Raw genomic sequence first — 12,426 nt, 5'->3', positions numbered from 1 at the left:
ACTGCATCCTTACCAGAATCCGCACCTGCAACTCTTTTTGTTTGTGAGAGAAGTGTAAAAATAAGAGTTCTTTGAGCAGTGCTAAACCCCTGCCCTTGCAACCGATCCTTTAGTGCTTTGTCCCAAGTTACAAAATAAAAAAACCCAAAACCCTTATCTTGACAATTGAGCGATCTATGAGAGCAACATGTTCAATTTGAAACTGCTCAGGTTTTTGCCCCAGGTGAGTAAGAAAATCACCACTGTGCACCCAGGGAGCAACGAGCAGCAGACTGAACTGTACAAAAGCCCCCAGCCCTTTCATGCTGGAGAAGATTGCTGAATAGATCTGCAGTCTGTCAAGCACCGAGCTCAGGAGATGATCTCCTGCACAGAAATCTGTCTGTCCATCCATCCATCCATTTACAGCCAAGCCAGCATCCAGTCAAGTCAACTGTTCTGTAAAACCATCCTTCAGATCTCTTAGTGACACTATAGACCTTATATTGTTCTCTCTCTCTCCCAAGCCACCAAAATTCAATGTTTCCTCTTGAACATGCTTATCTTTCCCTGGCCATTGCTTCTTCACCAACGTGATACAAAGAGAAATCATTCAGCTCTCAGACCCAGGTTAAGCAACCCTGGATCAGCTGAAAAACAGCACTGCAGCACAGGAAAAAAAAGTTTTGTCCGTGAAAAATTGGCTGCCCTACTTTTATAGAATGATATCACTTCATGAAACACCCCTTGAGCTGGGGTGAATATTTAAATTCCAGTATCAGGCTTTTCCCATTTGTAGTGGTTTATTCCATTTTGTAGTTTTATATGAAACCTACCGAAAATACTGCGTGGAAACTGTGTCTAATGGCCACTTTGGCTTTTCCCCTGAATTGCCCAGGCAACTTCTTTACTTTGTGCCTCTTTGAGTTCGTGTTTGCCTTCAGTATCATCAGACTATGTATTTCACAGAGCAGGATTTGGCACGCCTGCCCCCAGCTAATGTCATTGAGTAGGATCTTGATAGCTTTACTGAAAAGGCTGCAAAAGCCAATATGGGAGCAAAGCCCAAGCTAAAGTCTGCCAAAGCCACAAAAAGTTTATTCAGATCTTATCCCTAAGAATAATCAAGCAACAGTTAAACTAGATTAAAGCACCCTGTGTTCTACAAAAACACCTGAAGAGCAAATGGCAAGGTTATATAAACCAAAGGAACGTTTACATTAGGACACAGACTCAAGAAAAGCACAATAAGCCATTGTTAGTTACAAATCATCCTGAAAAGTACATGCCAGCCAGAATCTAATAGCATGGAGGTGCTATGGCCCTATTCTCTGATACAATACCAACAGTATCTCCAAGTTGGGAACATTCGCCTTCAGCCTATTAATCTAGCCTCATAATTCAGTGAGTGACTTTCCAAACTGGTCCAAATAATTGTTTTTCTTTGGTAAACCACAATGGGACTGCTGTGGAGCTGGATGTGGTGACTGTACCTATGCTGGCAGAAGCTGGAGGGTGGCCTCCAGGTCACCCTACCTCCCTGTCATCCATACAGACACAGTGACAGCTATTGTATCAGTGGGTACCCGGCTCTTTGTCACAAGAATTAGCTCAAACAACCAACTGTTGAGCAGAACTGCTTTCCTATGATTTGTCATTCAGTTAAAGTCAATCACAGACAATGCCCTGAATCCTCTTCTTTCCCAAATAGTTTCAGAACATAGTGATTTAGCAGGCCTGTCCCTACCACATGGGCATTTCCAGCCCACAAGACACCAGGACTGAAGTTGTTCTGTTGCATTAATAGATTCAGACATATACTCTATACACAGACACTTCTGCTCTGCAATCCTGAAGGGAGCCTGGCATTCCCCTCCTGTATTTTATTATCCTATACAGCATGTGTCATTGAGGTCATAGTCCAGTGGAGACAGGTTGGGATCACCTTTGTGACAGCAGTTGCTGCCCCTTCCACAGGGCAGGCTGCACAGGCAGAGGTGGCAGCAGAACCAGGACAAGGGGAATTCACAGATAGGCAGTGAGTTTTCCTTTCCAGCCCACTGAAAGAAAACTCTCTTTGTGAGAGCAAACCATCCACCTCATCTTGGGAATTACCCTGTGGGTGGGATGGACCTTGCTCTTGAGGCGAACGTCTCCCTGGATTGACTACAAAGAGGGAGCCCCTGCTCAGGTCATACCAAGGTTTAGGAGAAACTAACCCTGTCAAAATGACTGTGAAGATTAAGGAAATGCCTGCGAGCTCTAAGGGGAGCCCAGGCCCTTTTTTGAAGTTAAAACAACACGGACACGTAGCAAGAAGAACTTTACCCACATTGGCTGTCAGAGTCAACATCAATGGAAGAATTGGTGTGCACCACTGTGTACCATGTTGAGGAGGAGAAAGGGGAAAAGGCATGAAACGTGACACTAAGGTAAGACAGATAAATGTTGCCAAGTGAGTTTATTCACCAAAGAGGTGTTTGGAGAGCTTAGGACACAAAACAAGCTGAAGGAAAACTGTTGGGGAATATTGGCCCATGAAGACTCATGTGCAAAGCATTTTGTTTCTCACGCTGGACTCCAGTGCAGAGTTAACATGTGGTCATACTCACGAGGTTGAGAGTCCTATTGCTCTCCCTAGCGAAAAAGAGAAGAAAAGATTAGACACAATAGACTTTGTGCTGCAGCCTTGTTCTTCTCCTTACTAGCCCAAACGTTGATAACATTGACAGAAGATAAAGAACAGTCTCAAAAGTCCAACTACTTCTTTTCATTATGAACATCAAAGGAAAGATGACAGGTTTCACACATTTGAAACACTCCAGCTAGTTTGGTGAAACACTTTCCCCATACCCTGATGAGCTTGTGGGACAAACTGTATGCTGGTGAAAATTAGCAAAATGTCTTTGAAGTTAAATAAAACATCCACATACAGATTGGCAGAAGTGGGTGCTTTGCATTTTCTCTTAAAAAACAAAAAAACACCTCCTTGCACAAGTCATGGTGCATCAGAAATGTCTAGCACACACCCATAAAGAGTTAGTAAAAAACACCTTACAAAATCAACCCTGCATTTGTAGTAGTTACAGGAAGGGTTTCACTCCTATACTTACAGGTATGCATTGCAGAAGGCACATCTGTTGCTGTATGTCTTGCCATCAGAGCCACAGTGGGGTATGTATTCCATGGTGCAGATGGGAGAGACTTGCTGGATCCCTTGGCAATGTTCCTGCATGCACAAGGAAGGCATGAGTCTCTGCCTGGCAGCAAACAGTATTACCCCAGCACAAAGAATGAAACTGGAAAATCACAGCAATAACCAACTCAGTTCCTCCTGGTGAGGGATGAGACCTCACACTGTTCCTGTTCACTGCCATGTCCATTCCCATGGGATGGGTGGCAGCTATTCTACAACCAATGTGACATTCCCAAAGGACCTCCCCAGGGCTGCACACCGCTCCCCCAGATTTTTTTACATGAAACAGAGGACAGTCCCCTATGACTGTAACAGTCATCAGATCCAGCTCTTTGTTCCCATCCTTTTCCACTCACCTTTGTTATATCCTCTTCACATCTTCCATTCTTTCTCTTGCCAAGATTGGTCCGGTGCTCCCTGGAGGAAGGAGAGATGGACATTAGCAGAAACCCTTCCCATTCACAACCATGGGATAAGAGCACAACCTCATCCCCACGTGGTACATGGGACAATTTCAGATAACTTAGCTAAGCACTACCTGAGCAGCATTAGCAAGAACATGCCCTTAAGGACTACGGATGGTCTTTTGGAATAGTGCTTTCCCAGCAGTAAACCCCTTTTCTGGGTCTCTGGGGGCAGTGGGCATTGATAAATGCCCATCTCAAACACCAACCATGGCAACAGGGATAGGCAGACAGGACCCATGCAGCATGAGGTTTTAGACAGAGCCCTCACATGTTATTCAGCACTCAGAGACGTGTCCAATCACAGCCACAGTGGGTCCCCCTGCAGAAGAATGAGTACTTACAGGTTGTGAGCGCACAGCGTGCATTCGCTGGCATAGGTGACACCATTGGTAGCACAGACTGGATCATAGATCATGGTGCAGGCCATCAGCTGCCTGCCATCCTTCAGCGTGGAGGTTCTGTACTTGCTGCAGTCAAGCTGGGAGACAAAGGCAGCAAATACTCTGTGTAAGGGAACTCAGATACAACCCCCTGTTTACGCCTCTGCCTTTCAAGATCTGCCACAGGATGGATTATGGTTATGTATTGACTCATTCTTCATTGAAAACTATCAATTTTCTGTCACAGCCTCATGCTGGAGAAGACTGAATCAAAGCTTGAAGGCGCGTATCACTCATTCAGCTCCGCATTTATCATGATGCCCTTAGAGCTTGCTGAACCACTGGGACACTGCAAAATGCAGCTCGTAAATAATCTGCAAATCAAACTGGTGTGATTTATGCACTTCCTGCAAGAGAAGCTCACTGTGACCAAGGAGTGTGTCACGGCCCACAAGAATCGAGATGTGCTGACATGCCTTTTGTTGCAAGGGGCTGGTTCTGCGTGTTGCAATCAGCCAGAAGGACCAACAGCAGTTCAAAATGATTTATGCCATTTGAAGAACCAGCCTTGAGTTTTAGCTATCCCAGTTTCTCCAGTGTGAGCTCTTCCTCACTGATTTATGCATCTTGGTCTGAGCACAGAGCATACTCAGGAAACAAAGCAATGACATTTCATAGTCTGTTTGTATAGAAATGAAATATCTGACTCACAATGTTGACTCTTTCAAACACATGATAATGAGATGGCTTTGTTTTTCTATTCCCCAGTGAGTGTAAGTAGTTTAGAGCAAGCCACATATAGTTTATCTGGTATTTTTACAAGATTCACTGTTGATATACATTACAGTATATCACATTTACAATAGAAAGAGAGAGGGGCTTGAATCCTCTGATACATTAGGTATAAGCATCCAAAATGCAGGTAGTTTTCTAATCCTTGCAGAACATCCTTTTGCACAACACAGGTATCCAGAAGGCATCAAGTACCTGGGGGTGCTCTGTGTCCCTTTCCATACTGCCAGAACAGATCGCTACACTCCCATGGCAGGTCTGATAGACTGCTGTGGGAAGGAGATTTCTTCCTGTAATGCCTTAAATCATTTATGCTACCTGTCTCATAACTCATTCCTCACCTGTCCTCTTCTCTTTCTTTCCCTGACTGCATGCAGAAAATGCACAGCGTTCCTGCTGCCAGGGTTGATGTTTACCTGCAGGAAGGATGGCAGCAGGAGGGCATGACACAGCATCACCAAAACCAGCCAGCATTGTGCACGTTAGGCAATAAGCACCACCTCAAGCTCTTGTTTTCCTACCTATCACTTACCTCAGGAACTTCCTCTCTGCACCTCCCATCGTGCTTTTTGGCAATGCTGGTTCCTAATTCACTGGAAGAGAGAGAAAATGGAGTTGACAAAGCTTGACAAGCAGCCGTGATGATACACAAGTGGGTGACCTGCAGAGCTTACATGTTGTGGGCACACAGAGCACAGTCGTTGTTGTAGGTGACACCGTCAGTGCCACAGACCTCCTGCAGGATGAAGGGGCAGGCGGCAATGGCTTCACCATTCTTACTATTGCCCAGGTATTGGGTGCAGTCAAGCTGGGGAGAAAACAGGAACGATGCTGAGTCAGCTGCTGGGAGCTGGGAGACAGACTGCCTCTCGAGCCACAGGAAAATCAGGGTTTGTATCAGTTTAGTCTGCTATTATAAATGAATTAATTGTAGTTGGGTTTGGTACTGCTTGCTAACAAAGGGAACGCAAAGGAATAGCAGACCAGAAAGATAATCTTCCTTATGTAGTCTATGCCCAAGTTTCAAAACAAGCATTATGCAAAGGAATTTGATATGAGGAGTTCGGCATTATGTCCAGTTTGACATTAGGTCATGCCTGACTTAACTAAGCCTTAGGTCTTGTTTCTGCATTTTCAAAACAGCAACAGGAAACTGTTCCACCAGCTTCTGCTGCAAAGATCTTCACAGTGTTTAAAAACAGTTCCAATACTTGAGGATAAATAAGCAAGTATCTACTGAGGCACTGGAAGTCAGTCTACACTAGCTAAGCTTCTGACACTTCACAATTGTTTTGCATATCTTCCCCTGTGTAGTATCTCTTATTACCCACATTCCCCACACAGTCCAAGAGCAAATTATAGCAAAGACAGCATTATAACAGTGTGTCTTTACTATAGAAAAGATACAGCATTCCCTTGAGATGCACAAAGTTATTTTCAGTGTTTTAGAGCTGCTCTGCATAAGCAGAATAAATGTGCTGAGATACTATCAGCACATATTGTTACCGTGCCTGTTTATAGAGCTATTTCTGTATGCATTCCTGTGAGCAGCCTTTTCTTGGCTGACCACGGTACGAAAATTTTTTAACCTGTCTGCTGCAATGGAAATCCCAGCACTGAATGAGTACACAGGCATCTAACACAGCTTCTGCTCTTCCTCTCCTACTGTGCTAAAATGGGCTGTGCTGTTCTGAGCTGACATTTCCCTCCAGAGACCAGCAGTATTGGGACACTTTGTTACCCGAGTCCTGGCCCATTCCCCTCCTCTGTGGCCTGAATGGACAGACCCAGGTTAGCAACCGCTGCACCCATGAGGCACATACAGGAGACAGCACTCATCTGACTTACCGGGGTGCTATGCTCCTTGCATCTTCCATCATGGCTTTTCTTAACCTCAGTACCATGTTGTCTGAAAGGGAGAGGCTGTCATTAAGGAGTGTGATTTCTAAGCAGGATCAGGTCTACTCAGGTCTACTTGTAGCAGACCCATTCTCTTTTTCCTCAGCCCTCATAGGATGCTCAGCTGTCAGTGGCTCTCCCACAGCTCCCTGAGGAGCACATCAGGAATGGAAACTGAGGTGACAGAGCTCGAGGAGGTTGAAAGAAAAACAGAGGGAGACGTATAGACATGCTGCTATAAGAAAAAAAAAAGGGTGGGGGGGAAGCCATCTGAAGTACTAACTGGCTAGTCGCTACAAAAGGGAGTCTTGTATGCTGTACTTACACATTATGGGCACAAATGCCACACTCGTTGTCATAAGTAAATCCGTCTGTGCCACAGACTGGGAGCAGAATCCTTGGGCAGCGCACCAGGAGTTTGCCACCATTGATTCTTCTTGTTGGGTATTGATCACAGTCAATCTGCAAGAAGTAGGACTGTCAGCCCTGGAAAAGTCCTTGTTCTCAAAGACAAACCCCAGCATTGCCTCCTGCTGCTCTCCATGCCTTTTATGTTGGGATGCTGAAACAACACTGGTGCTACACTTCAGTTCTCTTAAAGTCAGTCTGACTTTAAGAGTTTCAGCTCTGCAGAAACTCTCTCATGCCCAGGAGGAGGTACATGGCACTGTATAATCTGTGAGATGCCAAATCACCAGGGCAAACACAGCTCAGGCAATCCCAAATGCCACTGAGCTTCACTTCTGATCCAAAGGGGTTACAACCTACTGGAACTCTTTGCAAGACATGGCAGAAAAGCTAAAAAAAAAAAAAAAAAAAAAAAGATAAAGATATATCATCATCTTTTCATTCTTCACTATAGAACCAAACAAAAGAAGGCAAAAAAATAGTAAAGGACTTTGCTGGCAACGCATTTAGAGATCATCCTTAAAAGAAGACCTAAGTTCTTCCTGACCAACTTCCACATTGTTTGTGTGTTGGATACACGTTGGCACATCCAAAAGACACGTGCAGAGAGCCAGGCTTCAAGCCAGCTCATTTTCAGAGTAGTTGTGGCCTCAGAAAACAGTTCAGTGGGTTGAGGCAAGGGGAGAAATACACCTTATGTTGTATACTCACATCAGGAATCTCCTGCCTGCATTTTCCGTTGTGCTTCTTGCTGACATGGGTCCTCTGCTCTCTGAAAGAGGGAGATAAAGTTGAGTAAGCAGATGCTTTAACTCCTGGTTTAAACACTTGCATGCAGAATGAACCAGACGTAGCCTAAAGCAGATACCTAACAAACTAGGGCTTCAGCCTCTCTGCGTGATTGTATTGATATAGCTACATTACTCTGCTCGTTAACAAGCTCATCACGTCTTCTCATGTTATTTAAAGCAACATTCTGAACTATTCCTTTCTCTGCTCAGTCACTGCCCAGCCCACGGACTAATCCAAGGAGCTGTGTTCTGAATCTTGCAGATTTCCCCTCACGATCACGAAGAAGGCATCAGAAGAAAACTCAGTAAAAACAACAACAAAAAAAACAGTTTTTAAGAGACTTGAAGAAACAGGCATAAGCAGCAATGTAAAAGGAAGGCTCCCAGCATGGCAAAGTGTTGCTGGCTACTTTGGAGGAGTGGGGTATGAGCAGCACTTACGCATTGTGGGCGCAGATCCCGCATTCGTTGTCATAGGTGAAACCATCTGTGCCACAAACCGGGCTCAGGATCCTTGGGCAGGCTACTAATGTTCTGCCATCCTCAGAGACTCTGGATGGGTACTTACTGCAGTCAACCTAATGAAATAAGGAGAATAAGCCCTCCCAGAGCCTGTGCTACGTGGGAAAAGTCAATGCAACACTTTTCCATTCTGTATTCCAGGCTTTCTAGTTCTTGTATCAGGACAAAGCCCTGATACATTTCACAAATTTGTCTATCTGAAATAGCTTTCGGAATACCACCCTAATTCACTAGGAGACAAGAAATAGGACCTCTCTTAGAGAACGAAGCCTTCAGGCAGAAGAACACGTACAGACCTTTCAGTCCTTTTCTCATCAACACAACAGTCTTGAATTAGGTGGGAAATATTTTTCAACAGCTGGAAATCTGAATAATATTGTTTTGATTTGTGTTGGTTTTTCTCCTTCCTCTCCAGTGCTGTGATTACTTAATAATTCAGATTCCCTGCAGTTAAGCATGGCAGTTGAAGTGATAAAGGAGGAATCTGTTGGAAAACAGACTCCCTGCATCCCAGAATTTTTGTGCTGATATATAAGCTTTTTCTTCCTGAGGCACTGGACTCTTATCCCAGTATAAATATACAATAAGCTATACCCTATAAATATGTATGCTTGCTGCTCTTATGAATCTCACTATATCTAACAAAGCTACCAGCACTGGAATTTTCAATGCTTGTTACAAAGGGTGGAAATGCTTGTCACCTCCAGAGAGAAACCTGCCAATCTGCACAGCACAATGCAAGGAAAATCTGGGGCCTCTTCCTTTGCCGCTTTGTTTCAAAAGCCACCCTCACCAGGCAGGAAGCAAGAGCATGGACCAGGACCCCTGGCCAGCCCTGTCATACATTTTCTTAGGTAAATCAATGGGATTCTCTCTATTAACAGCCCTAGGAGATGGATTTTTATTTCTTTTACACTTACTGAGCCAATCTCCAGCTTGCATTCTCCATCATAGAGTTTGGAAATGTTGGTGTGATGTTCTCTGAAAGAAAGAGCTGTTTTGGTTAGGAAGCCTTGCGAAAAAGCTGAGATACTGGGGCAAGAAAGCAAGGTCCCACCCATCATGTAAGGCATGGCTGAGTGGTCTGGGTGCAGCCCACAGGTGGTAGCAACCACTTGTGAGCAGAAAATGCATGGTATTTCCATATCACACAGCACTGAGCAACACTTTGATCTATTCATGCCTCTGCTGTGGGGTGTCCTCTGTCTTTTTCATGATTCCCTTCATGGGCACAGATTGAAAATGGGGAAGAAATATGCAGCTGGCTGGAGAATTACAAGTAGCCAGCTTCAAAAAGTCCCACAGAAAAATCTACCCTAAAAAAGACTTAGAAAGTGTTTTACATAAGTGTTTCCAAGAGACTTAGCTATCTCTAATTACCCAGAAAGATGTTCTACAGAAAACACTTACGCGTTATAGGCGCAAATCCCACATTCGTTGTCATAAGTGAAGCTATCTGAGCCACAGACTGGTTTCAGAATCCTTGGGCAGGCAACCATGACGTTACCATCTCTTACAACTTTGCGGTACTGAGTGCAATCAATCTGTAAAAATAGAAGGAATGGGAAATAAGTAAACAAGTAACAGGCTGAGCAGAGCTGAGTGCCCCATCCCTGGAGGAGCCCAGTGCCAATTTGACTGGAGTCCTGGGCAGCCTGATCCGGTGGGGAGCAGACAGCCCAGGGCAGGGGGTTAGAGCCCAATGATTTGTAAGGTCCCTTCCAACCTCATCTGTTCTTATATTCTATGAAATAAAGTTAAGTCTTTATGGACACCAACAGAGCAAGATTTTGTCTTACTGTTGGACTTACCATAATGTGCTTTGGCCTGCACTCTCCATCATATTCCTTCTCCACATTTGCGCTGTGCTCCCTAGAAGAAAGCAGACCTGTGTCAGATACTGCAGAGAGCAGCCACCACCCCCATGCTGGAGGTCAGCACCCTGGTGCTAGCTCACATACTCCTCCACACTGCCCACGTTTTGGGGACAGAGCTGTCGCCCTCACCTCAGTTCTCCTGCCCTGCAGCTCCACAAAGCTCACCTGTTGTAGAGGCAGATCCCACACTCGTTGCTGTATGTGGAGCCATCTGTGCCACAGACAGGTTTCAAGTTCCTCGGGCAGGCTACCCAGCTCGTCCCATCCTTGCCGATGCCGCTGGCATACAGACTGCAATCAACCTGTGGAAGCAGCACAACATCAGCCCTAGGGTCAGCTCCCACAGTGAAAGACAGCCTGGCAACCTCCTGCCACCCAGAGCACCAGCTGGGACAAACACCTGAGGTATCATTTGGAATCTGCTCAGGCAGCTCAGAGATAGGAATCTTCTTCTGATCACGCTTTCCTGCAGGGAACTGGGGGAGGCATGACATGGAGGAAGGAGAGCTGTGGGTGAGACGGTGCCTAATGAAGGCAGCTGGTAATTGGGAGCCTGGCCATGCTCCACAGCCGCTCAACTCGAAATCTGATCTTTTCCAATCACACTGCAGTCTCTGGTGATTTGCAGGAATCTCATAACTGCGTGGGAAGAACCTGCAGACAAATGCACCGCACAGACCCTGCTGTTTTCTTCGCTTTGATACGGGTATAGGCTGGAACACTGCACTGTACGTCTTACTGTACAGAAAAAGATACCAGAATCATGGTCTTTGATGCTTTCAAGCTTATCATCTTAAGACAGCTTTCCTCTCAAGGAGGTAACTACCACCCCTTGATTTGGACTAACTCAATTATATACAAAAGTTAACATAATAGGATCTTTCTTAACTTAATAGATTCTTTCTTTCTTCATTTTAGTTCATGAACAGAAAATAGTATAAATGAGGTGTGTTTTATTTTTTTCGTGACTTGGCAATATCATTCAATCATGCACTGACAAGAATTATTTGAGCAACCAGGCTTTCATTAGATTAATCCACTTGCTCATCAGGTAATTATATACTGTTCTTATTTGACCAGAAGCCTAGAATAGAAAAGAATAAATGGAAAAAAAAAAAAAAATCTCTAACTCACCTCAATTCCAAAGGTAATATCTAAAAGAAGAGACAGAAAATAAATACACATTATTAATATGCAGAGATGACATACGCAAATCTTTTCACAAAACAGTTACATTTAGAGACTGTCGTTGATTGGCTTATTAGGTTTTAGAAAATGCTATTTTACATTATGCCAGTGATGTACATTCATAAAATGAATTAGAGGTTATTAAATGAAGTTTCAATGCACTTTCAGTAGGAGGCCATGTGTGTTAGCCAGTTCCTAAGATGCTCCAGAAAAGAAATGTAGGTATTTTCAAGCCTGCACTCAGTTGAAACTCTTCTGCGAGACTTTGTATTTGACTTCCAAGAGCTCAGACATGCACATTTCAGGTGACTGTTGACCACTAGCACTGTCCTTCCCACAGCAAACTTCTCAGTTACCAGGAACAGCACAGAAAATGTATAGATGATACAAAATGCAGTGTTTGTATTGCTTACATGGCCACAGATGCCATTTCACATAGCTTTGCTTCGCCATTGTATCAGTGCTTCCACGTGCGAACTCCTGCCCTGCACTAGCACTGCTCCCTCAGCAATTTGCTCCTATAAACCATGATGAAAACAGTCGCCTGCATCAGATTTGCTGAAACCTGAATCTTGCAGTCTGGTGTTTTGCTGTGCTCTCAGAAAGAGCATTCCTTCATGGAACAAGGTCTCTAACACATTGCTACACCCAAATACTCTCACAGATAGCCTAGTCTCTGGTCTAGCTATAGTCAACTATGTGGTATAGCAGGAAACACTCACCTGCAAAGCAGCAGAGGGCCAGAGCCACCTGTACAAACTGCCTGGCAGTCCTCATGGCAGAGCGACTCGATGCCCACACAGCCTGCTTGCTCTCAGAGTGGGAGAGGAAGGGCAGAGGTAACAGCAGGAATATATAGCGTGTTGTCATATCAAATGGTCCCACCTTGTGATGTAACACCCAATCTGTCATCAAGACGGGAAGCCA

The 12,426-nt window shown here is 44.6% G+C and overlaps 1 protein-coding gene across 2 annotated transcripts; it reads right to left on the bottom strand.

Annotated features, from left to right (window-relative positions):
* Positions 1-2,458: 2,458 nt before the first annotated feature.
* Positions 2,459-12,426, bottom strand: LOC116231907 (ovoinhibitor). 2 transcript variants are annotated; one of them, XM_090150921.1, is made up of 17 exons: positions 12,222-12,426; positions 11,446-11,465; positions 10,477-10,613; positions 10,246-10,306; positions 9,845-9,978; positions 9,355-9,415; positions 8,354-8,490; positions 7,833-7,893; positions 7,039-7,175; positions 6,663-6,723; positions 5,489-5,622; positions 5,347-5,407; positions 5,156-5,230; positions 3,984-4,120; positions 3,532-3,592; positions 3,093-3,208; positions 2,459-2,616 (listed from the first exon to the last, which is right to left on the bottom strand). In XM_090150921.1, exons 1-17 carry the CDS (start codon positions 12,409-12,411, stop codon positions 2,571-2,573), a joined length of 1,629 nt encoding a protein of 542 aa, XP_090007047.1. In that variant the 5' UTR covers positions 12,412-12,426; the 3' UTR covers positions 2,459-2,570. The 2 variants fall into 2 exon arrangements, with proteins under 2 accessions (XP_090007047.1, XP_031453778.2); XM_031597918.2 differs by lacking the exon at positions 5,156-5,230.

Source organism: Phasianus colchicus, chromosome 15 (genome assembly GCF_987193195.1).
Source record: "Phasianus colchicus chromosome 15, bPhaCol1.hap1.1, whole genome shotgun sequence".
In the NCBI taxonomy this organism is placed as follows: Eukaryota; Metazoa; Chordata; class Aves; order Galliformes; family Phasianidae; genus Phasianus; species Phasianus colchicus.
Note: the sequence above shows the minus strand (reverse complement) of the source record. Positions and strands in the feature narration are given on the sequence as shown.

What these genes read in the sequence shown, in the direction of transcription:
- LOC116231907 (XM_090150921.1), bottom strand. Translation starts at nt 12,411, where the DNA reads ATGACAGATTGGGTGTTACATCACAAGGTGGGACCATTTGATATGACA. An exon ending in GGCCCTCTGCTGCTTTGCAG is followed by an intron (nt 11,466 to 12,221) that starts GTGAGTGTTTCC and finishes CTCTTCTTTTAG; the next exon opens with ATATTACCTTTGGAATTGAG. An exon ending in GTGAAGAGGATATAACAAAG is followed by an intron (nt 3,209 to 3,531) that starts GTGAGTGGAAAA and finishes TTGTGCATGCAG; the next exon opens with GAACATTGCCAAGGGATCCA.